Source organism: Arvicola amphibius, chromosome 14, assembly GCF_903992535.2.
Source record: "Arvicola amphibius chromosome 14, mArvAmp1.2, whole genome shotgun sequence".
Classification (NCBI taxonomy): domain Eukaryota; kingdom Metazoa; phylum Chordata; class Mammalia; order Rodentia; family Cricetidae; genus Arvicola; species Arvicola amphibius.
This window is the reverse complement of record NC_052060.1, coordinates 42118626-42144633: the sequence shown is the minus strand read 5'-3', so window position 1 is coordinate 42144633 and position 26008 is coordinate 42118626. Positions and strand designations below refer to the sequence as shown.

Here is a 26008-nt window from a genome sequence, read left to right as displayed (position 1 = left end):
AAGTGGGGAAAAGGGAGAGAGATGGAAAGGAAGGGAAACTCAGTCTGAAAGCTGAAGGAAGATCTGCTTGCCTCCGCGGATGGGAGAGGGAGTGGGCGGGGCATGTAAGTCCCCTTTACACTTGCCTTCTACGCTTATGTAGATTATGTAGATTCTCGGGCTTAAACTCAGGTGTCCTGGTTTGTGTAGCCATTGCCTTTAACTGCTGTGTCATCTCAGGGATCCTCTGTGTTTACCACTTTGAAGTGTGGGGTCAGTAGCCTTAAGTATATCCATATTACTGCAGGACCAAACTCCAGATCACTTCTTTTTGCAAAATTTAAATTGCATACCGATTGAACAGCAATTTCCTATTTCCCTCAGCCCCCAGCCCTGGAAACCATAGTTTTACTTTATGCCATTTTTACTATGCCTAGTTTCTAGTTACATATTGCTCATAGTAGTGGAGTGATACAGTATTGGCATTTGTGTGGCTGTCTTATCTCACTTAGCATAATGTCATTAAACTTCACCTATGTCTGGTATTCATCAGAAAGAAAGGATATCTTTTAAAGCAGTGTACTATCAGAAACTTCTAAAGAGAAGGAAACTGTAGACGGCATATTAACTGATTTCAAAGAGGACTAGGGAGATGGTGTAAAAGCGCTAGTCCCTCAAGGCTGATGTCCCAAGTTCAGTCCTTGAAAATTTGCTTACAAAGTCGGCTACCGTGGCATGCATTTGTTATGCCTGCAATCCTCAGGTAAGATGGGAGGTGGAGACGCTTTTGGCCGAGGAGTTTTCAGGCCTGGGACAGCAGCAGCAGCAACAACAACAACATGAAAGACTGACTGCTCCAACAAGGTGGAAAGTGAGAACTGGATCCTGAAGCCCTACATGTGCTCCTCAGTAGTGGGTGCGCATGCATGCACACACAGACACTACACCTATCTATACAGACATTTCCTTTTTAGGATGAGTAAGAATAAAGGGAGATATTTGTGATTCATAGGGGAGAGCAAGGAATAGGCTTCCTGATTTGGGATATAAGGAGAGGGAATATTTACAAATTAGCTAATTATTGCAAGTACAGCCATGCTGTCAATCCAGACAGTCTTAGTGCAATGCGGTCTGAATGTAGAATAAAGAGCAAGTACCAGCATCTCCAATCCACGAGGACACATTACAGAATTAACTGGTTGGTACCTTTCAAATTCTAGTTCTTGACAGAACTGGGCTAGATGAACCAGTTCTACTGGGGAGGAGTAGGCCTGATTTTTCACTCAGAGTAACAAGCATTATTCTCTAGCTAGCTTCTCTAAAGATCATAGCTAATTCTTCATATAGTCGTGACAATGGTAAACAAGCACCCACTGAAGGTATTCTAAACCAGGATTTAAAGATTTAACACAAGAACCATTGAGAAAGTCTTACCAACAGTTTCTGGTCTAAGAGATGCAATAGATACCTCGGCTCCAATCAGGCCGAACAGAAGGGGCTGGAAAACATCCCAGGTGACTGCAATGATCTTTTCTACCTCTGACTAAAAGAGAAGCAAAGAAAACTTGGTTATGCAGAGTTATAAATGCCAAAAATTGAATTATTTGATTAATTCAGATAGGGATTTGAGATCTTTAAGTAAGAAATCAGAGGCATCGATAGACCCCTGGAGCTCTGTGGCCACGCAGCAACTTAGCCAAATGTAGCCAATCAAGTTAAATGGATGAACTCCAAGTTCTGTAAGATAGGAAGATTGGGAGTTCAAGACTAGCCTTAATTACACAGTAAATTTGAGACCAGGATGTGATATGCTACCCTGTGCCCCCCCCAAAAAAGACTAGTAATTTTAGGTTGTTCAATGTTGCATAGTTAGGGTAAGTATGCAAATATAATTCACACAAACAATACCGCTGACAGAGGACGAGGTCATGAGTTTTCTCTGTGATATTATTTCTATTAAATTTGAGGTTTAGTGTCTTATGTGCGTGAGTGTTTGACCTGCATATATGTATGTGCACTTGAAGAGATCAGAACGGGGTCAGATCCTCTGGAGCTGGAGATCCAGCGTTATGAGCTGGGAATGAAACCTGGGCCCTCTGTAAGAGGCACGAGTGCTCCTAACAGTTGAATGACCTCTCTAGGCCCTAGTTTGTGATCTTTAAACTGTCTAAGATAAAAGCCAGAACTGGCGAGACGGCTCAGAGAGTAAGGACACTTGCCACTCAGCTTGAAGGCCTGAGTTTGATGCCTGGGACTCACAGGGTAAGAGGGAGGGAGGACTACAGCAAGGTCACACACCTAGTAACATGTGGAGTTGAGATCAGAGCGGGAGATCTATATCTCTGTATTATATAGACTAGATTACACTGCAGGGCAAGGAAGGGATACAATTCCAGACCCAAGTCTGATAACGTGTCAAAACCTTAAACTGTTTACACTAAGGGGATGGCTCGACGGGTAAAGTGCCTCTGTGCAAGCACGAAGGCCTGAGTTCAGGTTCCCGGTGTCCATGGGAAAGCTGGGGCCGCCATCCCGAACCTCAGTGCAGGAAGTGGAAGTAGAGACAGGCAGACGGCTGGAGCTCTCTGGCCAGACAGAGTTCCAGCTTCAGGGAGAGACCCTACTCAAAAACAAGGGGGAGTTGGGCTGTGATGGCACATGCCACCCAATCCCAGCACTCGGGAGGGGGAGGCAGGCGGAGCTCTGTGAGTTCAAGGCCAGCCTGGTCTACAGGAGCTAGTTCCAGGACAGCTAGGACTGTAACACAGAGAAACCCTGCCTAGAAAAACCAAAGCAACAAAAACAAGGTGGAGAGAGACGGAGGAAAATGACAGAAACCCTGGCCTCCACTCCCGTGTATGGGCACTTCACACACACACACACACACACACACACACACACACACACACACATACACACACACATACACACACACACACACACCCCACACACACACCCCACACACACCCCACACAGACACACACACAGACACACACACATACACACATACACCCCACACACACATACACACACAGACACACACACATACACACATACACACACAGACACACACACACAGACACTTAACACTGTCAGTGTTCTGGAAAGTTGGTTTTTAAAGTGTCACACACACATTAACTGTGAAAAGGCTGTTTGATACTGCCTCTTCGTCATATGAAACGGTGACCAATTCATGCATGGAGAAACAAATTAGATCAGAACAGGACAGATGTCTCACCTATCAGGTTAGTAAAATACCCCAAGACAGAAACCAATCCTCTCATAAAAGATTCCTAGAAATGAAAACTGGCTCAGCCTACTAAAAGGACAAGCCGATACCACCAAATGCATACACGAGCAAGTTGATATGACCCGATGTATATGCAAGCATGCTCTTCCCTAGAGCAATCCTATTTTTAGGGCTTTATTCTAAAAAGCACACAGTATTCTGTTGAAGATATTTTTAAAAACACTTTTCAAGTTTAGATTTTATATCATAGTTTGCCAACCTTTTTCTTAGTAGTGTGCAAGAGTGACTTTTAGAATTGATAACGTCTAAGCACCTAAGAAATATGGTATGTATAAGAAATATGGTATGTGTAAGAAATATGGTATGTGTAAGAAATATGGTATGTGTAAGAAATATGGTATGTGTAAGGGTCCATTTATTGAAGTAATGACAATTGTGACATAGACGTACAGTAATATAGCATGTACTGGTAAGAAGCTGGTCACATTGGGTGGTGTTGGCACATGCCTTTAATCCCAGCACTTGGGAGGCCGAGGCAGGCAGATCTCTGAGTTCAAGGCCAGCCTGGTCTATAGAGTGAGTTCCAGGACAGCCAGGGCAACACAGAGGGAAACCCTAACTTTAAAAACCAAAAAGGAAGGTAGGAAGGGAGGGAGGGAGGGAGGGAGGGAGGGAGGGAGGGAGGGAGGGAAAAAAAAGAAACTGATCACATTAAATGTGGTTCAGCATCTGTACAATGCCCTGCATCAATATAGGAATAGGGGTGGGTCATGATCATGACTGTAGTATACTTTAAGCAAAGACATTAAGTCATATATTGATTGGTATGTATGGACAAAAGGCATATATTGGTATGTATATGGACAGTGGGTATACATTTGGTGTATATATAGAAAATGGCTCTTATGATAAGAAGGTTTGTTAATAAGCATTAAGAAAGAGCTGAGGGGAGAGAAAAGTGTGAAGTGGAGGATGGAAGAGCTTGGGGGAATAGGATGGTTGGGATATAGGAAGGGTGGATATGGGAACAAGGAATTATATATCTTAATAAAAATAAAAAAAAGAAAGAGCTGAAAAGAAAGATTATTATCAAAAAGAGTCATAAGTGAATGGAATTATAATAAAGCTTACCTTCTTGTCACTCCATCTCATGCCTGCAAGGAAAGCCATGACCAATGTGCACAGTCCTCCAGACCCTGGGAAGCCAAAATACACACTGCTGAACACAGCTAACACAGCAAAGCCCAGGACCAGGAAGGCTCGCTTCCACACAAGGTTGTCCTGGAGGAAAAACAGTTGGTCAGGTTGATTATTTCAAATAACTAATTTTTAATGATGGATTATTCTATACCTAGAATTTATATGGAAACTAATGAATGTTCTACATACAACACTTGCTTTAGTCAAATTTCCAATGCCACTATGAATGTTCTGAAATTTCAAAATAACGTAAATTTTATAAAGATAGTATTTCCGTATGCTTGTTTAACATCTGAAGGAAGCAAGCTTTCTCATTAAGAAAGCTGACCTTGAAGAGAGATGTTTTACTACAGTATAATGAGATGTCTTTTACTGTTTGATAGCATTAGAATTTAAAGTATTTGGGCACCTAACTGGCTACAAAAATCTACTACAAATCTTGATTTAGTTGAATACTATACACCTACTGACAATGTACATATCCTATTATTTTGTAACTAATATTGTTTTACAATGAATTTGAAATGCACATAATATAAATTATGTATCATATATACATATATACTATATATTATATTAATTATATAAGTGTACATAGTTATGTATAGGAAGTTCCAGAGCAGCATTAGACCCTCATGTATGTAGTCCTCAGCCTCAGGCATGGCAAAAACAGAGCAATCAGCAATTTTTAAAAAAGGGACCCTTTCCTCAGCGATGTCCTGCACATCCAGTTTTGAGGAGGGTGTTCTAGAAGTCTCTTCCATTGACAATTTGCAGCACGGTTCTCTCAGTTTGTTTCTTTTACCTGGTCACTGCTTGGAAAGAATTGTATAAAAAACCCAAGAAAAATTCCAGTAGCTACGCCAATTACGACCTCCAAAATGCCCCTGAAGATGTTAAAAACTGTAGACCCTGAAAAACACATGGAAAGAAAAAGCTTAGCCAGGACTCCAAATCCACAAATCCACAAACTTCAGTCTAATGTCGTCAAGCAAGATCATATAACCAAGCAGAAGGGAGTTCTTACAGACAGTTCCTAGGCTCCACATTTTAAAAAATTATTATTTTATATGTGCGACTGCTTTGCCAGGATGTATGTCTGTACACCACATGCATACAGAGCCCAAAGAGGCCAGAAGAAGGCCTATATCTCCTGGCACTGGAGTTTCAGATAGTTGTGAGCTGCCATGTGGGTGCTGGGGGAATCAAAATTGGGTCTTTTGGAAGAGCAGCCAGTGCTCTTAACTGTTGAGCCATCTCTCCAGCCCTATACTCTCCACATTTTCAATAGAGATGACTTTAAATATCTATTAAAATGTTTCTAGCTAGGTGTCGTGACACACACCTTTAGTTTCAGCACTCAGGAGGCAGAGGCAAAAGGATCCATGAGTTCAATGTCAGCCTGGTGTATACAGCCCAGGACAGCCAAGGCTATACAGAGAAATCCTATCTTGAAAAAACAAAACAAACAAACAAAAAACAAAACAAAACAAAAAACTGCTTCTGTCTTTTAAGGAAAGGAAAAACAATGTTGGACAAGACTTTCAAAACCAGAATAAGGTGTGGCTTAGATACTTTCCATAGGTTTACTTACCTAATAGTTTTCTTAAGCCTACCAACTTATAAAAGATAAAAGTCATCATTCAGAGCAGGCTTGTGTAAGGGCCAAAGTTAACTTGCAAGTGTCAGGGCCTAAGTTAACCTGTAAGCTCCACTTATCCAAGGATAAGATAACAGTATTTTCACTCCCCTAAACAAGTCTGTTTGACCCAACCACACTAGATGTGCTTGATCACGTGTAGGTGGGAGGTACATGGGCAGGAAGTACATCAGGATATATGTTTGCCCCTAATTGGACCAGATGAAAAATTCAGTGGACTTATGGGTTTTGCAAATCGTGACTTAACTCATTGTCATCTCCTGGGAAGCCTGGAACAATCCTGGCCACAGCCAGGATCATCCTAGCCAGTAGTTAATTAAAGCTTGCTTTGAATTTGGCTCAAAAAGTCATGGAACTAGTCCTTCTCTTGAGATTCTCAGGTTTTAATACTTGTTCACTGTGTTTTACGCATAGATGAATGGGGGATAGAGGTGGTTGAGCTTTCAAGTTACAAGAGCTGAATCTATAGATCAAAGTAACTTAAAAATTTGATAAAGTAAAACACCTGATCAATGATTATAAAAAAAATAAACCTGAAATAAATTATTTTTGAAGTTTCCCTGAGAAGGATTTTTCTTTGCTCGTGTCTTAACCTCTTTAGGGTATCACAGTGCAGTGGGCAGTGGAACCTATTTTCCACCATAGCAATCAGGGTTCAGGAAACTACATTTTCAAAGTCTACATTAACACATCATACAGAAAGTGGTGTTAAAATTCTTCTCCACATAAAGCTGTTAGGTTTCAAACCCAAACGAACAGCTGAGGTGCCTACTTAACACATCAAAGCAGATCTGACTGCCAGGTTCTCCCAGCATCCCTTAGTCCTTACCTGTCATAGGGTGTGGCTGGCACACACTACCCCTTACCCTGAACTCTGCAACCCAGGAAACTGGGCTGACATTTCCTAAATAATCCAATTATTTTGGTTACTCCCTCCCCCACTTATTGTACTTTCGCCCTCTAGGACCTGCCCCTGGTCTCCCTCTGTCTCCCCTCCCCCTCTCCCCACATGACACAGCTCAGCCTGGTCATGTTCATTCTGGACTCTCACATGTGTCTGCCTCTGGCTATGCCCTCCCACATATCTATAATAAATGTTTTCCTTCACCATACCTAGGAGTTTTCTTTAATTTTTTATGTCGTTTTTCTTTCTTTTTTTTTTTACTCAAAGGACATTTTTCTTTTCATGTTTATTTTATACCTGTGAGTATTTTGTCTGCATGCCACATGTGTGCCTTCCTAAAGAGGGTGGCAAATCCCCCAGAACTGAAGTTACAGATGCTTCTGAGCCATCATGCATGCGGATGCCGGGATGTGAACCTGGATCCTTTGCAAGAATGGCAAGTGCTCTTAAACCCAGAGCCATCTCTCCAGCTCATAAAGCCATTTTTCAGCTGTCTTGAGACAAAAGGTATCAACAAATCACCATGGTTTCTTGTTGCTGCAATAAACATTTCTCATATATACACAAACTTACATAATTTTACTCGGCAAAGACAGCTTTTATGGAAGGTGAACAGTGTGCTTGTCAAAGGTGCCCTGCTGAACGTGCGGGGGATCTGGGTGAGCGGAACACTTGCCTGACATGAGCAAGGCTCTAGGTTCCGTTCCCAGCTCTATCTTCTAGAAACAAAACCAAAAGCCCATCTGTGATGCATCATGCTCCAGCTGTTTCAAGAAAGACTGTACTATCTGCTGCGCGGTGGTGGTGCACGCTGTTAACCTCAGCACTCAGGAGGCAGAAGCAGGCAGATCTCTGAGTTTGAGGCCAGCCTGGTCTACAGAGCAAGTTTCAGGACAACCAGGGCTACATAGGAAAACCCTGTCTCAAAAAACAAAACAAAAAAAGGAACAAACAAACAGAAATAAAAGGAAGAAAGAATATACTCTAGAATCTAGAATGTAACCAGTGCTTTCAGTTTCCTGTATGGCAAAACACTGTTTCAAACAAACAAATCAGGAAATCTAGGTTCAAATTCAAAACTGCTGTGAGCAGGCCTTGGAGCCAGTGGAGGTGACACAACACAGTCAGCAGAGAAGATTCTTGAGCTATGGAAAGAAAGCTCAAAGCAAGCTCCTCTAATAATTGCTGTCCACTGTTCGTTCTTCTTGCCTCCTCTGTGACCCCAAGGCAACCCTGTTGATTTGAAGCCATGGTTCCTAGCCATGGCTACACCGGCTTCCATTCCCAAGGGCGACTGTTTTAATTGGCCTAAGGTGATGTCTATGTTAACACAAAGAAAGAAAGAAAATGAAAGCTCCCTGGGTAACGCTGCTACAAAGCTGAGGCTGAGAAATGTTTCAAAGGTTCACACAAGGGAAACTGTGGGAATTTACGTTTGCCTACATTTGTATAGTAAACTAAAGACAATTATCTATGAGCACTTCTTCCTAGGGAAGCAGGGAGGATTCATTAGTTATAGAACGAGAACATAAAATTGTAAAACCGTATGGAAACTAATTTACAATGGACTGACAAAGGCTGAAGGCAGGAGGACCAGAAATGCTCCTATTTAGACCTTACTGTTCCTCCCAGCCCCACCCAGACTGTGTCCTTATGTGTGCCTTATGTATGACAAAATCTCCTCATGTTTTTGTGGTTTCTACACCTAAACTTTCCTAGACCACTCCTTTGAAGAAACAGCTCCTTGTCAGCCTTGTTATCTGCCTCTCTTGTACTCACCTAACAGGGGGAAGACAGGAAGCTTCCCCTTAGTGATGGCTCTGGAGAAGAACCCCCTACCACATAGGCATTGCCTTAAGCAATCATACCCTACTTTAAAAACTTTAACTCTATCTCTGCAGAGCAAGAGAACAGCCAAGCTCCTGACAGGTGGGATTACCTGTGGAAAAGGCCACACCCAGACATGTGTTGAAGCCAGTGATGGCCAAAATGTCATCAAAGCTGCCAGCGGCCATGAGCAAAGTAGGGACGCCTTTTTCAACCCCGTAGCCTCCTTCTTGCAAAAGGAGCATGGAAGGCACCACGACAGCAGGAGACACAGCACCTAGGACAAAACTGAGCAGCCGGGTATCAAACGCTGTGGCCGAAGGAAACTGCTCGCGATGACCACCTCAGGATTCGTAACAATGCCTCTTTCTTCTGTGCCTTTAAAGGATTGACTTCGGATGACTGTAGTCTCTCAAACAGTTCAGAAACACCAAACCAGAAACAGGTACACAGAAAGCTCTATAGGACACTGCTCTTTGAAGCATATTCATGGGCAATCTGCTTACAATGACCTAGGTTGCCTAAAATGTATGCATCATGAGAGATATTGAGTCAGTAATGGAGTTAGGACAAAGTAGGTGCTTTAATATATAAATTAAATACATATATATACATATATATATTTAATATATAAATTAAATACATATATATATATATATTGCAACAGGGCTTCAGTTAGATCTTGAAATGTGAAATAAGACAACAGATTTGAAGGGGGGCTATGAGCTTTGAGGACGGGGCAGGTGTAAGGCTGGGAAGTGTTTTACACACTCACTATGCTCTGGACAGCCACTGTGAGGACCTCATACGTATTAACTCATTTCTGCACTGTAACACTGAGAAACAGATACACGCAAGGCCATCGAGGCACAGAGAGACTGGATAACTGGAAATCACAGAGCTGGGGCTGGAATCCAGGCAACAGCCCCCGAGGCCTACTTCTGACAGGTAGGAATTTCCTCTTGCCTATAGGTAAACACCAAATTGCCGCTATATCCTCTTCACGTGTACGTGTCTCGTGGCTCTCACCCACTGGATGTGAAAACAGGACACAGAGAAGCCATCAGGTCGCCATGTCTGGCGGCAGAAGGAACACTTAGTGTTTCAAACCATTTATGGAGGCTCTGAGTTGGGAGCCAGCAGCTAACTCCCAGGCTTGGAATTGGGCATCGTGAGAAACAAAAACAAAACCCCAAACAACTTCTTCAGTAGCTCATCTGACTGCAGTCACTATTGAGTTCGTTACTACAGAGACGCAAACTCTATCCTAAAGCTAGACTGTCCAGACTAGGCTGGAGTGTTGATGATGTATGTTATGGTTCTCTTCAGGAGATGTTATTTTACAAACTCTTAAATGGAACCAGGAAGTTCCAAATGCCCCTCAATATTTTCATAGAAAAAGAAAAAAAAATCATTACCCCAGTATGAAGCCCCACTGCCAAGGCAAACCCATCAGGAAGTGTGCAAGAAGGGCAGAAGTACACGCCTCCACGATGCAGGGACCCATGGCCAGGCGCACACACACCCCCTTCAGTTTCTTCAGTGCCTGAAAAATAAGAGTGGACACACTCGTGTGTTCCTGCACCATGTGGACAGCATTATCGCCAACGCTTGCTCAGCCAGGGTTGGCCGTCGTGTCTTTCCAGCTCGTTTTATTCAGCAGGTATTTCTACAATCTGCACGGTTGGGAGACAGAGTACCCAGTCCTCACAGATAGCCTGCAATAGGCAACTGCTGGTCCTCTTTATAGATGTCATCATTTAGGAAGGCACAAGTTTTACAGTCACAGAGATGACTTCACGGTCTGTGTTTACAACCCATATACTATCTGACTATCCATTTGACTTGTGGCTCACAGCCCCAGAAAGAGGCCAGATGAGGATGTTTGTCTCCAAACTGCACATTCAAAGGTATATGGGTTAAAAAGCATGCTTAAGACTCGTTCCATTAGCAAGAAAGCTCCTTGCGTCTATGTAACTAGCCCTATGCAATGTATTAGGCATGACACACTGCTCCCCAGGAGCATTACCTCTCCTATGGCTTATGTCTGTGTCTTACACCAGTTCCTTCACAACATAGTCCGGGAACATCTGGACTCCTATGAGGCCAGGGCCGGAGTACAATGGCCCTCCCGTGAGAAAGCTCCTGCCTCTTCCTGAGCCTGTCATGTGCACTGTCCATTCATTTCCTGGAGCTTAATATTATAAATGCTTGCAAGAAGAATGCCAGCAGGACATATTTACTATTCAATAGCTAGAAATTCACACTCCATACCTTTGGGTCCAGACCAAGGCCAGCACGAACCAAGATGACAGAAAGGGCTATGCTTCTCAAAGAAGAGGACCACTTGTGCTGGATCCGGACATTTTCACTGATGACTGGGACATTTCTCAAGAGAAACCCAGCAAGCAGCATTCCTTGAATGGATCAGTCAAATAGAGCTAGTTACGTTTTCAGACAAGGAGTCCTTTTCTCCATCACCATTCTACACACGGCAGGGACTACGGTCTAGTTTTCCCTATGCTTAGTCTTTGGATGGAATGAAGTTAAACTCACAATTTTTTTTAAAAAAATATAATAAATAAAAGGGTCAAAGAAAGACTTCATATGTAAAGATGATTAGAATAATTAATATTGTCAGAATAATTGGGTACAGAAGGGACACACAAAGTGTAATGTTTCGAAGGAATAATGATCAAATCCCAAATAAGATGCTTTAATTCAATGTCAGTTCGGTCATCCCTGAGGGCAAACAGCTCCTAAAATTATTGGTAATGTCAGGTTACCTGAGCTATCAATAAGTAGTCACACAGATTCTACTTCTCCTTCACAGGAGACGGTCTGTCAGAGAGATGTAACACTCTTTGTAAAGGCTTGGAAAACAGTTAGGGCAACCGGGCCGGCCCTGCCGTGCTAGATAGTGTCTCCTCCTTTATTTGCTGTTTACCATTTACTGGGTACCATTACTGAGAAAAGACAGGGAAGTAAGGGGGCCCAGAGCAGGGGTGGAGGGACGGTGAAGGGCCTGGCACATGGGACAGAGAGTGGATATTTCGAGGCATAAGAAGTTTAACATTCCAGGAGCCGCGGGTAGCTAAGTGTAACTGAACCTTGTAAGGGAATTCCTAAGGGAACTGAAGGGAGTTCTGCCCACATTTAGGCCACAAGTACATATGAAAGGAAAAATCCCTCTATCAAAGACCCTGAGGTCTCTGCTCTCCACACCTGTTCTGCTGTACATCTTCACTGTGTGCATAAGAACCACACTTCCCACTGATAAACACGTTTACTAAAGGAAGGACACTGTACAGAAACAGAGACAAACTGTGACATGATACAGACACTATTTAACATGTAACTGTCATTTCTCACCACTGACATTCAGTCTAGACAAAAACAAACAAACCTGAGTTCTGAATTCTGTTGCCCTGGTCTTTCTAGAACCATGGAGAGGCCTGTAGTACCTGTTTATTTATGGTTATTAAGTTTATTTATGTTTATTTTTATACCCACCAAGTCCAATCTGTGCTGTGCACACCCAGAACTATTTAGGCCACCCTATTTATAGAAGAGGTAATGTTAGGAGGTCACACACACATGTGAAGCCAAAACTAACACATCACTGAGGAGTGAAAGGTCATTCATGCCTGTAATCAGGCACGGTGGCACATCCCTTTATTCCCAGCACTTGGGAGGCAGATGCAAGCAGATCTCTGAGTTCCAGGACAGCCAGCACTACATGGAGAAACCCTGTCTCAAAAAAAACAAAACAAAACAAAACAAAACAAATTTAACAATCCCCGCTTTGCGGCATTTATGGATTTCTGCATCACAGACACGTCTAGCGTAGCTGATTTTAGTGTGTGCACCTGAAGTTACTGTTTATGGAGTTCAGAGAAAACAGGCAGAGGCACACCATTAAATGGCATAGCCATAACCTCAAGAGCTTAGATAAGAGGAAATATAGTAAAAAGAGCGAGGAAGCGATGCATTTGGAGCAATCATCCCTCTTCTTTTTACATGTGAACTATTTAATTGTAAATTCATATTAATTAATTAAAAAATCACCACATTGAACAGCTGGCTCAAAAAACTTCTTTAACGATTGGAGCCAGAGAGATGGCTTAGCTGGTAACGTGTCTGCCTCGAAAGACTGGAGACATGAGTTTGGTCCCCAGAACCCACATAAAGATGAAAGGAGAGAACTGACCCCGTAAAACTGTTCACACACACACACACACACACACACACACAATTTTTTAAATTAAAATTTGGCTTTCGTCTCCAGGACAGCAGATACAGAAATAGTTCATTCTTTTATTTCCCAAAACCTTCCAGAGGGTTTTTAACGCTATCACTTGCTTTGAGGAAATCAGGAAGCATTGCACACTCACCAAGAAGAGGAGGCAGAGGAGGCAATGTCGGTAACCTAATAAGTCCAAAAACTTTCCCTCCAGCGACAGCACAATAGAACAGGGTTAGGATTCCAAACAGATTTCCTCCAGGAAGACACTCAGGGCCGGTGACTGACCAAACCACAGCCCATAGAAGAACCACCATGGTACCTAAAGAAAAGCATAATTTTTTTTTAAAAAAACCCACAAAATAAACCCAAAACATCAGGAAAACTAATTGTTATATGCACACTTAGTTGTATTCTGAAGTTAATTTTGAATAAGCATTGACTCCATACGCAAATGCTTATAACCATGAGTTATAAAGGACACAGCGGTGCAAACAGTGAGATAATAACCATCCAGCGAAGGGCCAGGGGCTTGGCAGCGCCTGTCAGCACACCCGTTCCCAGCCCCGTCTTCCTCCACAATGCCAGAAGGAACCACTGCCATGCAACACAGGAACAACCGGTATTCCAGAGAACAATCACTGTCTTTGCCCTCTTAGTAGGAACCTGAGACTATTTGCACTCCAGCTATACTCCAGCGTTTAGTTCTCCTGGAATTAAATATTAACCATTATTTCTTCTTTTACCGTCAACGTTTGCTCAGAATTATCACACTTAACAGATGTAAAGAACATGACCCATGGCTATGCTATCACAAGACAAGAAAGAAAATTAACCCAGTGACCAAACAAACGCCTCTTTCTCTAAAACATCAACTTTTTTTTTCAGAGATGTAAGCTACTACTTCAGTGAAATATCTAAGGTACTTTCAGTATTTTTCAATAGAGTATACAAGCTAACAATTCCAGAAAATGTTACTGGTAGAATGATTGGCCAGCTGTTAGCAAGTCTGACTTTGTTAAGGAATAAGCTGAACTTTTCAGTAATTTCACAGAGTTAGGAGTTTTCATTTTTCCATGCTAAGATTGTTTTCTCTTCTAACTCTCCTGTTATTCCCAGCTCCTGAGATACACTTGTAAATGTTACTTCTGTGTATATTTATAAGGTATCTCTAAATCAGGCTTAGACAGTCAATTTATTTGTCATGGATGATTTTGGGAAAACATAGCTTTGATGTAATAAGTACTTCCCAAGAAGAGTTTATGTGTGTTAAATGATGCAGGAGCAGAGACAGAACAGAGCCATCAACCTCAGAAGCAGAAACATAGGAAAACAGTTTGCACATGCTTATCTACTGGGAACCCTCACTCTCCAGGAATGGTTCTGGAACAATTCTAAATTTAAAAAAGAGTTCTCAGGCTGGAGAGAGAGCTCAGTGGGTAAAGTGCTCGCCATGCAAGTGTGAGGAACGTTGGGATTCCTAGCAGGTAAGTTCTAATGTTGCTATGACAACCTAGCTAGACTAGGCAGATCAGTGAGCTCTGGGCCCAAGCAAGCCCCTTCAGTCTTCTCCCACTGAAGTTAGCTAAACCTGTCTCCTTGTTCAGCTATATGTAATAACCCTGACTCCTTGCTGATCTGTGCGCAGTAAGCCCTCTTCTGTGTTCAGCTGGAGATAATAAACATGCTGAGCCTCCCAGGTGCTGCAGCCGCTTCTCTATCAGAGAGCCCAGCCCACCTGATGCCAGCTTTTCTGTGCATCTGTCTTTTCATTCCCTTGCCACCCCAGTTAGGTCAGTCCCTAGTCAGGGTCCCAGGAGCCAAGTCACCCAAAGAGAGAGGTACCAGCTTCACTATGTAAGGGAGAGGGAGGAAGGAAGGTCCAATACCAACCTCTGGCCTCCACACACACGCACCAAGTGCATACACACACACATGCGCCCACACACGGGAATATACATGCACATATGAAAGCATATAATGACACAAAATGAGTTCTCAAATCACATTGCTCATTTTACATATTCCGCAGGCAAACAGTATCTGTTTTTATTATAATTTTTTTAACTAGATATTTTCATATTTTCAGTGCTAAAAGTTTAAAAAAAGCATACAAAAGAGAGAAGAGGTATCTTCAGCTTGTTATATTTTGAGACCTAGTTTTCCCACAGTGGTTCAGAATCTTACTTTTCCAGTAAAAACATACACCGCCCAAAGCATAACATATTATATTCGTTTCCACTGTCCTGCATGAAGATGATGGACATCTCTGTGAGAGCTCCCTTCTAAAGTGCAGTTCCAAAATCTTAGCTCAGGCGGGGTGGGTGCTGCAGGCCTCCAACCTCAGCACTAGAGCGACTGAGACAAGAGGATAGTGAGTGCTGAGCTAGACACATAACATTTGTTGAAACAAAGCAACACACACACACACACACACACACACACACGCACACGCACACACATGCACACACATTCTCTCTCATACACAGCAAGGTCAAGGGAACTAGGAATTGAGAACTGAGTCTTGGTGTTCAGGAAACAATGTAGTGCAATCATGTTTTCATTTCTCAACAGTTTCCAAATTTGCTATAAAATTTGCTTTTATAGAAAGTTTTCCACCCCTTCTTTCTTGTATTATCGCACAGTTCACACACACCGTGGAAGTGCATGCATGTACATGCACATACACTCTTTCCCTCCCTTTCTTCCTTTGTGAACAAAAAAAAATTGTACCAGTGATTATGAACATGTATACATTCATCAGATTTCTAACATATTTTAGGTTACCTTCATAAACTAAAAGACCAATATATCTCAACTAAAACAATATCGAAAACAATCTCCTCCCCCCAAACTCCTCAAAATCTACGAAGAACTGGTGCAATTGCAAACCAAGATTCTTACTTGTAAAATGACAGGATTTGATTAGAGGCATAAAATGATCCCTGCTTGCTCAACACTCGTCACACCGCTATTGCTGTGACGGTATCAGCAGTTACATAATGCTTCCCCGGTACTCAGACGTTTGCGAACAGTGCTCTCATCCGAGCCTTACAGCGATTGTGTGAAATTATTCAGATATGGAAAATGTTCTCTAATCCCTGCTCTTTTGACTCCAAAGTGTACTGGCTCAAACATGGTGTCCACAGCCACCTTTGAAACCACACTTTGAGATGATGGAGTTTTTCACACCCCCACCCCCACCCCCAGTGACCGTGTGGAGCGGAGTCGTAACCACTGCCAGCTGTCTCATCCAGTAGCTTTAACTAAGGAAGAAGGATGTTTCTCCCTGTCCTTTGAACCACGTGGCTTCGGAAGCTCTCACCCTGACTTTATCTTTGATGTTCTGAGCTCATCCCTGCTGTATACGCACCGTGTGTTATCACTTTGCCCAGCGAGCCATGTGGAGGGCAAGCCAGTATTCGTCTCAGATTCTGCAAGTGACCGGATTCTGTTGCCAATTCCGGGAGCTTATTCTCACCACTGTTCAGCAGGTTACTGTCTTCTGTTGGCTCATTCCCATCTACCCCTTTGAGGTTCATGGCTCTCTCTTCCTGTATTTAAAACAAAAAAATTTAAATCTTTAAAGCTATGCTTCATGCATCTTTTAGCTATTAGCTTATCACATTTCAAATAAAATTGCCCTTATTAAAATCTAGGCTAATACCTTATAAAGAAACACACAACTTTATTGCCAATAAGTCAGCTAGTGCTTAGAACAGGAAGCACTGAAGAATATTTAACAATGGGTCTGTCCCTATTTTTAGAGTTTTAAATGCTTGAGTCACATAAACATAAAGTTACATTGTACAATACTAGGCCCCAAAATTGGTCTAGTTAAGACATAATTCAAGACGATAGCAGGCGAATATACCAAAGAGATTCAAGAAAGGAGAGGAGGGAGGAAGGGAGGGAGAGTGGAAAAGAGCAAGGAAGGCAAGCACACAAAATCCTTCTAGGGCTTAGGCCAGGAACACACAGGCTATTTTGCCAACCTCAGGTAGGGACAGCTACTAATGACCTTAGGTGGAAAACTGATAGACATTATATACTCTGGTCTATGTGATCATGGAAATTTAACATGAGGAAGATCTCTCTCTCTCTCTCTCTCTCTCTCTCTCTCTCTCTCTCCTTTCACTCTCTTCTTCCTTCCTCCCTTTCTCTCTTTCTTTCCTACTTTCTTTCTCTCTCCCTTTCGTTCTTTCTCCCTCCCTCCTTCCCTCCCTCCCTCCCTTCCTCCCTCCTTCCTCTCTCTCTCTCTCTCTCTCTTTCTCTCTCTCTCTCTCTCTCTCTCTCTCTCTCTCTCTCTTTCTTCTTTCTTTCAAGACAGGGTCTCACTAGGTAACTCAGGAGACTGCATACTCATAGTGTTTCTGCATTACTCTTCCGAATGCTGGCTTTCTAGGAGTGTGTCACCTGGCCCTTCTGGGAGAATCTTTAGTTGACTGGTAAAGAGTGAGGAGAAACCATTCTCTCAGCTTAGTAGTGTGCTTAGGGGAACAGCTGGGGTTTCCTGCCTTTGATTAGTGGTCCTACCTGTGGTCCTTGATGCTCAGAAGCTGTGTGACTGGTCCCAGTGGATGGCTTTGAGTCCTGACATCCAACTGTCTTATCTTCATCCTCCATGTCTTATAATTTCAAAGACGATGATTCAGGGATGAGGAACAAGGTCTGGATTGAAGGAGACACATCATAGACACAGCAGTAACTGAAGACCATTGGAAAGAGATGACTAAATTCCCTTCTCTCTTGCCTTTGGAACTCGGAGGGTGGACCCATGCTAAGTCAGAATGCTCTCACCTTTCCATGGTTGGCCCTTTCTTTGAGTCCAACGTATTTATCTGCATTCTTATCGAGTTTTTGGCTGCTCTTGAAATAAACCCTTGTTGATCTATCACATCTTAATTCCTTTCCCAACATCCCTTGAGGCTTGTGTTTTGAAACACACAGGTTGCCCTAGCTAATGGGCTGACTCCACAATCAACGAGTGCTCAGGTAACTTTCCAGGGTTGGCCACAGGAATGAGTCACCAGCGGAACCCTATCCCCATCCCACCATCTCCTGAGAGACAAGAGTCTCTTATTCCTGCCTTGTCTGCGTTTCTGGGTTGTTATGACTTGCGCAGTGAGATTTCCCCATGTAAAACTTTGAGTACGTTTAGAAGAGAATCTGTGCAATTTTAAAACTTCAGAGAAGAGACAATTATACAGTTTGCCTTGGTCACAATAGTTTTCATGTATATATTCTGAGATTTTGGGGGGTAACGTAATTCTACTTGCTGTAATTTGAGATCATTTTCCGTTTTCGTGGTTTTCAGAGCAGGTGAGGAAGTGCTTAGTGATCTTTTCCAGCAGTTTTTGGGACTTTCTGAGACAGAAATGTGACCTCAAATGAAAGAAAACCCTTAAATCCAACAAATAGAACAAATAGGGCAGGTGACAGGGAACCCGCCACATCCTTGTCCTTCTCTAAGGCAAGTGAAGCAGACTCTGAAAGTCTCTATAAATTTACCTTCCCATAACGTCAGGTCTTTGCTAAACAAGACTTCCTTCCATTCTGAAGCTTAATTTTGAGAACAATCTAAATGCTTAACGTTAATTACTTCCTGCCACAAAGCTGCAAATGACAAGTAAAACATGCTCCTCCTATGAATTCAAGACTGCTGAGCGGGCTCTGCGTGCACAGAAACTGGTCGTTTTCTTTCCTTTTAAGAGTTTGCTTTAAATTGTGTGTGAAGGGACTCTGGCCAGCTTGAGTGTGGAGAGCATATTTTAACTACCTACTAATAATGGTATAATTTTATGACCCATCAAGTGATGGATCAGCTCATTCGGTTAGACCCCCATTGTCTACTCTCCTAGGTAATCATCAATCCAACGGTTGACAATCAAGATTAAGCATGGCATTTCCTGCCTGTGATATGCTTAGGCTAATGTTTAATGGGGAATCTTATTGAGAATTTACATATATTGATGGATACCATCTGTAGTGCATCTACTTCTCAAAAGTTCATATTTGGGAACTTAAACCAAAAGGGATATCAGTAAGTGGTGTAGATTCCTAGGAAGGGATTAAGTTCCTTTTATGAATTGATCCACTCTCTTGAATGGACTAGTGCTCTTTAAAAAGAGGTTGGAGGACCAGGCATAGTGGCATACACCTATTTTGTTTGTTTGTTTTGAGAGGCGGTTTCTCTGTGTAGCGATGGCTGTCCTAGAACTCACTCTGTAGTCCAGGCTGGTTTCGAACTCAGAGATTCTCCTGCCTCTGCCTCCAGTACTGGGAGAAAAGGTGTGAGCCAACACATCCTGCTAGAACACGTCTTTAATCCCAACAGGAGGCAGAGACCAGCAAAGCTCTGTGAGTTCAGTACCAGCCTAGTCTACATAGAGAGTTCCAGGACAGCCAGGGGTATATAGACCCGTCTCAAGAGTGTGTGTGTGTGTGTGTGTGTGTGTGTGTGTGTGTGTGTGTGTGTGTAAAAGAGGCTGAAGCAGCAGCTCTTCCCATTCTGCAATGTCAGGCGGCATTGCTCCTCCATCTCTCCAAGTGAGGATGAGGATGTAGTAAGAAGATACTGGCTTGCAAACTGAGAACAAGCTCTTACCAGACACCAAATCTCTAAGAATCACAACCTTGGAACGTCCTGCCTCTAAAACTGTGAGGAATGAGTATCTACTACTACATAATACATGAACCAGCTTGTAGCATTTTGTTATAGTAGCATGAATGGACTGGCTGCTGGAATACTCTGTTGTATACATTTAAGAGTTCATCACCACGGCTGCTCATTAAGCATTCTACAAAGATTGCAGTATTGACAGTCTCCGACGTTTGCTGTTCACCTGTTCAAGTGTTAAACCAGTAGGTTCTCAGATTCATATAATATCTTTTGTTTGTTTTTCCTTGTTTGTTTTGAGGAAGCTCTCCCTTCTGTCGTTCAAGCCGGCTAGTGTTGCATTCAGCAACCACATGCCTGACCCTCCACAGGGTGCCATCATACTTCCCATAGGAAGTTTTTATGTAGAACAAATATTCTAGTTTTGGGTTCTGCTTATCAACTTTAATGTAAGGCTCACATATTAAAAGGTCCCCTACTCAACAGTGAGGAATCCAGACCAGGACACAGAGGAGGTTAAAACTTTCCCCGAGAATTCCTGAAATGACTAAGAATGTTTCCCTTTGCAAGAATGACCTTCTCTGAGAGAGCTAGGTGTGTCGACCACATGAAGCCTAGCCAACAAAGGAAAGCAACGCTTACCCTATTTGGTTCCTTACCTCAGTGATTTTGTTGACTCTTCAGATGTAATAGGAATATTATAATGATATATAAATGTAAGAAAATGATACCAAAATAAGGAGGGACCAATTTTTGCTTCTCATTAATCTATCTTCCTTCAAACAGGAAATTTTTTTTTTTTTTTGGTTTTTTCGAGACAGAGTTTCCCTGTAGTTTCTAGAGCCTGTCCTGGAACTAGCTCTGTAGACCAGGCTGGTCTCGAACTCACAGAGATCCGCCTGCCTCTGCCTCCCGAGTGCTGGGATTAAAGGCATGCGCCACCACCGACCGGCTCAGGAAAAATTTTTAATTGCAAATTTAACATCTTATTTTTAGATTTGGGTGGTTTGTGTGTTATAAATATGGCTTACTTCATATCTAAAAGCCATTCGTTCAGATTTGACAGTTGATGTGGTATTCCCCTTTGTATGCTCTGAATATGTTTTATTACCATTGGTAAATAAAGAAGTTGCTTCGACCTATGACAGGCAGAATAGAGCCAGGGGCTGGAAGAGATATAGAGAGAAAGAAGGCAGAGTCAGAGGGACACCATGTAGCTGCCAAAGGAGACAGACACTGGAACCTTACTGATAGGTCACAGCCTCGTCATGTTACATAGGTTAATAGAAATGAGTTAATTTAAGATGTAAGAGTTAGTTAATAAGAAACCTAAGCTAATAGGCCAAACAGTGTTGTAATTTATGCATTTTCTGTGTGATTATTCGGGTCTGGGCAGCTGGGAAACGAAAGAGCAGTCTCTGCTTACAGACAGTGGGTTATTTGTGTGGCTCTAGGATTAGAATCAGGGCTTGTCTAAATCAGTCTCTATAACATTACTCTTTTTCAGATTTTGGTCTGGGTCTATGAAGGATTCATGCCAATGGATTAATATATTTCTTCTTAGTAAAAAAAAAATACCAAGGAAAAATTTAACTTTTGTCTTTAAGTGTCCATTTGTGTTCCAGGAAAGCTTTGGTTGATCACGTGTTTTGGAATTCATGGAGAAAAAAGTCAAACTTAACTAATCACAGACAGCAATCTAGAGCCCTGAGATCACTGGGCTACTGGATAAAACCTGGACCATCATGCTCTGTGGGATAAAGGGAATTCTGTTATTTTCAAGGGAGTTTGACAAAAAAAATAAACGCTGTTACTATCGCGGACACATTTTAGCAACTACAACAGGTTAACTTGCTACAGAACCAGCTCTGAGAACTTCCCCTGAGAAGCAGTGTTGAAACACCACCGAGCTCCTTGCTAATCAGTGGTCAAATCACTGGGGGAGTCAGGAGATGCTGGACTCCCGCCCTGAAACATTACTTCATTTAGAAGTGACAGAACAGATCGTTCCAGACAAAGAAGTTGTAGGAGAAAGTTTTCTGAGTGAAGTGAAAGTCCCCGATGGGAATTCTAAGCACCGTGTCCCCTAGGATATAGGGGGCACAAAAATGTGAGAGCTTCCAGGAAATGGCCTCCGCCCATAGCTTCACGTCCCATATAAGAGAAACAAAAATGGATAAATAAAACAACAGGAGTTTAGGTTTAGACGGTTCAAGTGTCCATATACATAACAGAAATCACTCCAGGTTGTTTTTTGTTGTTGTTGTTGTTTTTGTTTTTGTTTTCCTTTCATTTGGTTTTTCAAGACAGGGTTTCTCTGTGTAGCCCTGGCTGTCCTGAAACTCACTCTGTAGATCAGGCTGGCCTCGAATTCCAAGATCTGGTTGCCTATACCTCCCAAGTGCCGGGATAAAAGGTGTGTGCCACCACCACCTGGCTCACTCCAGGTAGTTTAAGTAAAAAGATATGCTACGTAGAGAATTAGATAATCCCGAGAGTTTTGAAGTATGCTAGAAAAGCAGGATCTAGGCTGGTCCCTCAAGGGTGAACCCCAGAACCCTGGCAACTGACCATTAAGAAATGTTCTATTTGAAAAGAAATAATACAAAAAATAAGAAATGTTCTATTTTCGCCACTGGCAGGAGTTCCCACGGGGTATGTGAAAGTCAAGAACAGCACAGTAGCCGTCACTAGAGAAGCTGGGATTTGGATGCGATCTGCATGGAACAAGAATATATTTGTGGTAGTCTGGACACGAATGGACTCCCTAAGTTCGTGTATTTGCTTACTGGGGCTCCAGTTGGTAGAACTGTGAAGGGAGGTGTGGCCTTGTTGGAGGAGGTGCGTTGCTAAGAGCTGACTTTGAGGTTTCAAAAGTGCACAGCATTCCCAGAGTGTCTTTCTACCCTTTGGTGTGTTTTAGCTCAGTTGCTGCTCCAGGACCTGCCCACCTGCCCATTGCCATGATGATCAACACTGTAAGTGCCCCCAAGCCTCTTTCTTCTCTGAGTTTCCTACGTCGTTGTGTATTCTCATAGCAATAGAAAAGTGACTGTGACAATTCAACCACCTCCCTCAACTAACTTTTGAAGCCGGCTGTCACTATGTCGCCTAGACTGGCCTCAGACTGTGACTCTACTGCCTCAGTCTCCTGAAGGATGACAGACCTACTCTACCGCGACTCCCTCACTTCTCCCACTGCCTCCTCAGCTACGAGGTTGAGGATTTAACATGGTATGATTGAGTCTGAGAGTCTCCGGGCGCAGAAGCCCCACCACCAGCAGTTCTGAAGACTGATACTGTCATCACCAGGGCCTTCCTTGCCCATAGAAAGCATTGGAAAAATAGCAAGGAGACGGTCTTGCCCCACCTTTGAAGACTCAGGCATGCTATCATCTACTCGCTAAACTCTAGATCTATACACAAAGTCAACTGGAAGGAAGTCTGCAGAAGGCTTTTAGTTTTGCACTGTCTCCTGGACAAGAATACGTGCAAGAAGCACATGAGTGTCAGCTTCCACATTCACATATAAACTTCGCAGGCCTGAGTCGCTATCACTAACACTTCTTGCTTATTATTTTATTTTATTTTATTTTGAGACATGGTCTACTTACATAGCTCTGGCTGTCCTGAAACTCACTATATAGAATATCTACCAGGTTGGCCTTGAACTCACATAGATCCACCTACCTCCTGGGATTAATTGCCATGTACAGCTACATCTGGCTCATTCTTAATGCTTTCTGTGGGCACTCCAAAGTTGTTGAGAATATAATTGAAGGGGTTTTTACCCTAACGACTTCTTTTTATTTTATTTTTATTTTTATTTATTTTTTTTTGAGACAGGGTTTCCCTGTAGTTTCTAGAGCCTGTCCTGGCACTAGCTCTTGTAGACCAGGCTGGCCTCGAACTCAGAGATCCGCCTGCCTCTGCCTCCCGACTGCTGGGATTAAAGGCGTGTGCCACCACCGCCTGGCTTCCCTAACGACTTCTTATGCCAGAAAATACACAACACGCCCTAGTCACTGGGATGGCCAGCTTTCTGTCACCTTGCTGTAAGCTAAGATCATCTGGGAAGAGGGAATCTCAGTTGAGAAAAAGCCCCCATCAGATTGGCCTGTAGCTAAGTGTGTGGGATATTTTCTTAAGTAATGATTGACTGGACGGCCCAGGCCACTGTGGGTCCCGGGATCTATAAAAAGGCACACCGAGGAAGCCATAGCCAGCAAGTCAGTAAGCACTATTCAGTTCTTGCCTTGAATTTCTACGCTAAACTCCCTTCGTGATGGACTGTGAGTCAGTAAGATGAAATAAACCCTTTCCTCCCCAGGTTGCTTTTGGTCCTGCTGTTTTATCACAGCAATAGAAGGCTGACTCTTTGCCTACATCCCCAGTGCATCGTGGATGCTGAGGGCCTAACTTCTGGTTTAGGTATACTCTGATCTCACAGTTGGGTTTTGAACTCCTGTAGGGGGAAACACAGTTAGTTGTATCTCCTGTCCCCGTGCCTGTTTGGCTCAGAGAAGACCTGTAGGTGTCTACTGAACCGAAACTCTTCATTCATGACTTGGAGGGAAACAACAGCAGGCCAGCATCCAGGGAGATGCCTGGGCAGCAGCAGTAACTGCTAAGGCGTTGGGCGGGGTTGGGATGGGGGTGGAGTGGGTTGCATTTCAGAGGGAGTAGACCTGTGCCAGACACCAGCTGCATTCGGTCTGCTGATGTTGTTTTTTGCCGGGAGGCTAAAGCTTCTTGCCATTAATGTTTTGGTGAAATCAGTTTCACCCGAGTCTGGAGCAAGAATGAGACAAGAATCTGATGGCCTGGCAAGTGCTTCAAGCAGGCATAATGCGGTCGTGTCCAGACCTGATTATCCTCGGATCCCTGAAGTACTACCCAGTAAAAAACTAAAAAACTAAAAAAAAAAAACAAAAAAAAAAAAAACAAAAAAAAAACTAAAAAAAAAAAAAGGAAAAACCCAGCTCAAATTACCTAATGACAGTAACACAAAGACACCAAATACATGCGCGCGAGCGCGTACACACACACGCGCGCGCGCATACACACACAAGCACACGCGCACACACTTACGCGTGTGCTACTCACATCATTGCCTGTAGTCTCTAACACGGGCCACCCGGCTGCCGCTGCCGTTGCCTGGGTACCGAGCCTGGGTCTGCGGATACGGCGGGGAAGCTCGGAGGCTGCGGATAACCGGGAGGTCGAGGGGCGCGGCGCAGGGCGGGGCGCACGGATTCTGGGCTCTGTGAGCTCAGCCTGAGGAACAACCCGGTCTGCTTGCCCGAATCCTCTTCTCCCCCCTTCCTCACAGGGCTGGGCGCCAGCAGCCTGGCTCACTCACTGTTCCCGAATCTCCTAAATTCTGTAATCCCACGCCGCCTCCAGGACTCTCCCTGTCTTCTCAGGGACTGTGGAGACGCAGGTGACAAATGGCGGGGTGAAGCCTTGGTTTATCTCTGTTAGCCTCTTGCTGTGGCTGTTTTTACACTGGAACCCTCCCAGCGGCCGTTTATTTTCTATTTCTGATTTCCAGTTTGGCGTCTTCCTTTCCTACTTTTCTCCTTTTCTTTTAAAGCAGAGTTGAAATTTGTTATATTTTAAGATAGATTTTTAAACACTAGGGTTAAGGGGGTGAAGTGGTCCCAGTCAGAAAGACACGCCCTTTTCAAAGGAGAATTGCTCCCATCCCTTACCTGGTTTCACTTCTTGAGCAAATGCTCGGTTCAATCTTGGGTTTCGGGGATGCAAGTGCATCAAATAAGTTTCTAAGCCAGACAGAAATCATGGGTGACTTTTCTGGCCCATCCTTGGAATGAACCTAGGCTCCATCCAGTACCCTTTCTCGGAGGCAATGAAATGATTTTTTTTCCTAAAATAATCTCATTTCTAAAACTTGCAAAAATTTCCATTCTCATCGGCTTCCTCATCTGCAGGTCCAAGGCATATTTTCCTTTCTTCCCCCACTGGTCATATGATGCTCATTTGATATGTCTCTTTATTTGATTGGCATGAGTGGAAAAATTGAACTTTTTGGCTAGATTCATTCCTGCTTTCGTGGCTTCTAACATCTCGGCTCTGAGAGCAGTGGTTGAAGATCTGCTCTTGGAATCTATGCTGTAGAATTCGCCAAGCTTAAATGAATTCATTTGTTTCCAGCTGCATGAACCTGCTCGCAGCACACAGCTCATTATTCTCCACTCCAGGGTTCCGTTCGCTTACTAGATAACGAGTTACAGCATTTTGATCATGATACCCGAAAAGGAAGACAAGGCATTTAGCCCAAATCCCTAATTTTATAAACTGAA

At 43.1% G+C, this 26008-nt stretch overlaps 1 protein-coding gene across 1 annotated transcript in view; it reads right to left on the bottom strand.

Moving 5' to 3' along the window:
* Positions 1 to 17733, bottom strand: part of Slc9b2 (solute carrier family 9 member B2) — a 31255-nt gene extending 13522 nt beyond the window's left edge. Inside the window, exons 1-9 of the mRNA XM_038311721.1 lie at positions 17600 to 17733; positions 16437 to 16617; positions 13215 to 13385; positions 11095 to 11237; positions 10239 to 10366; positions 8933 to 9108; positions 5235 to 5341; positions 4361 to 4510; positions 1414 to 1522 (exon numbers count right to left, since the gene is read on the bottom strand). Of these exons, the coding sequence (XP_038167649.1) occupies positions 1414 to 1522; positions 4361 to 4510; positions 5235 to 5341; positions 8933 to 9108; positions 10239 to 10366; positions 11095 to 11237; positions 13215 to 13385; positions 16437 to 16617; positions 17600 to 17689 (1255 nt within the window). The 5' untranslated portion in view covers positions 17690 to 17733. The remainder of the gene's footprint in view (positions 1 to 1413; positions 1523 to 4360; positions 4511 to 5234; positions 5342 to 8932; positions 9109 to 10238; positions 10367 to 11094; positions 11238 to 13214; positions 13386 to 16436; positions 16618 to 17599) is intronic.
* Between the last annotated feature and the right edge of the window lie 8275 nt (positions 17734 to 26008).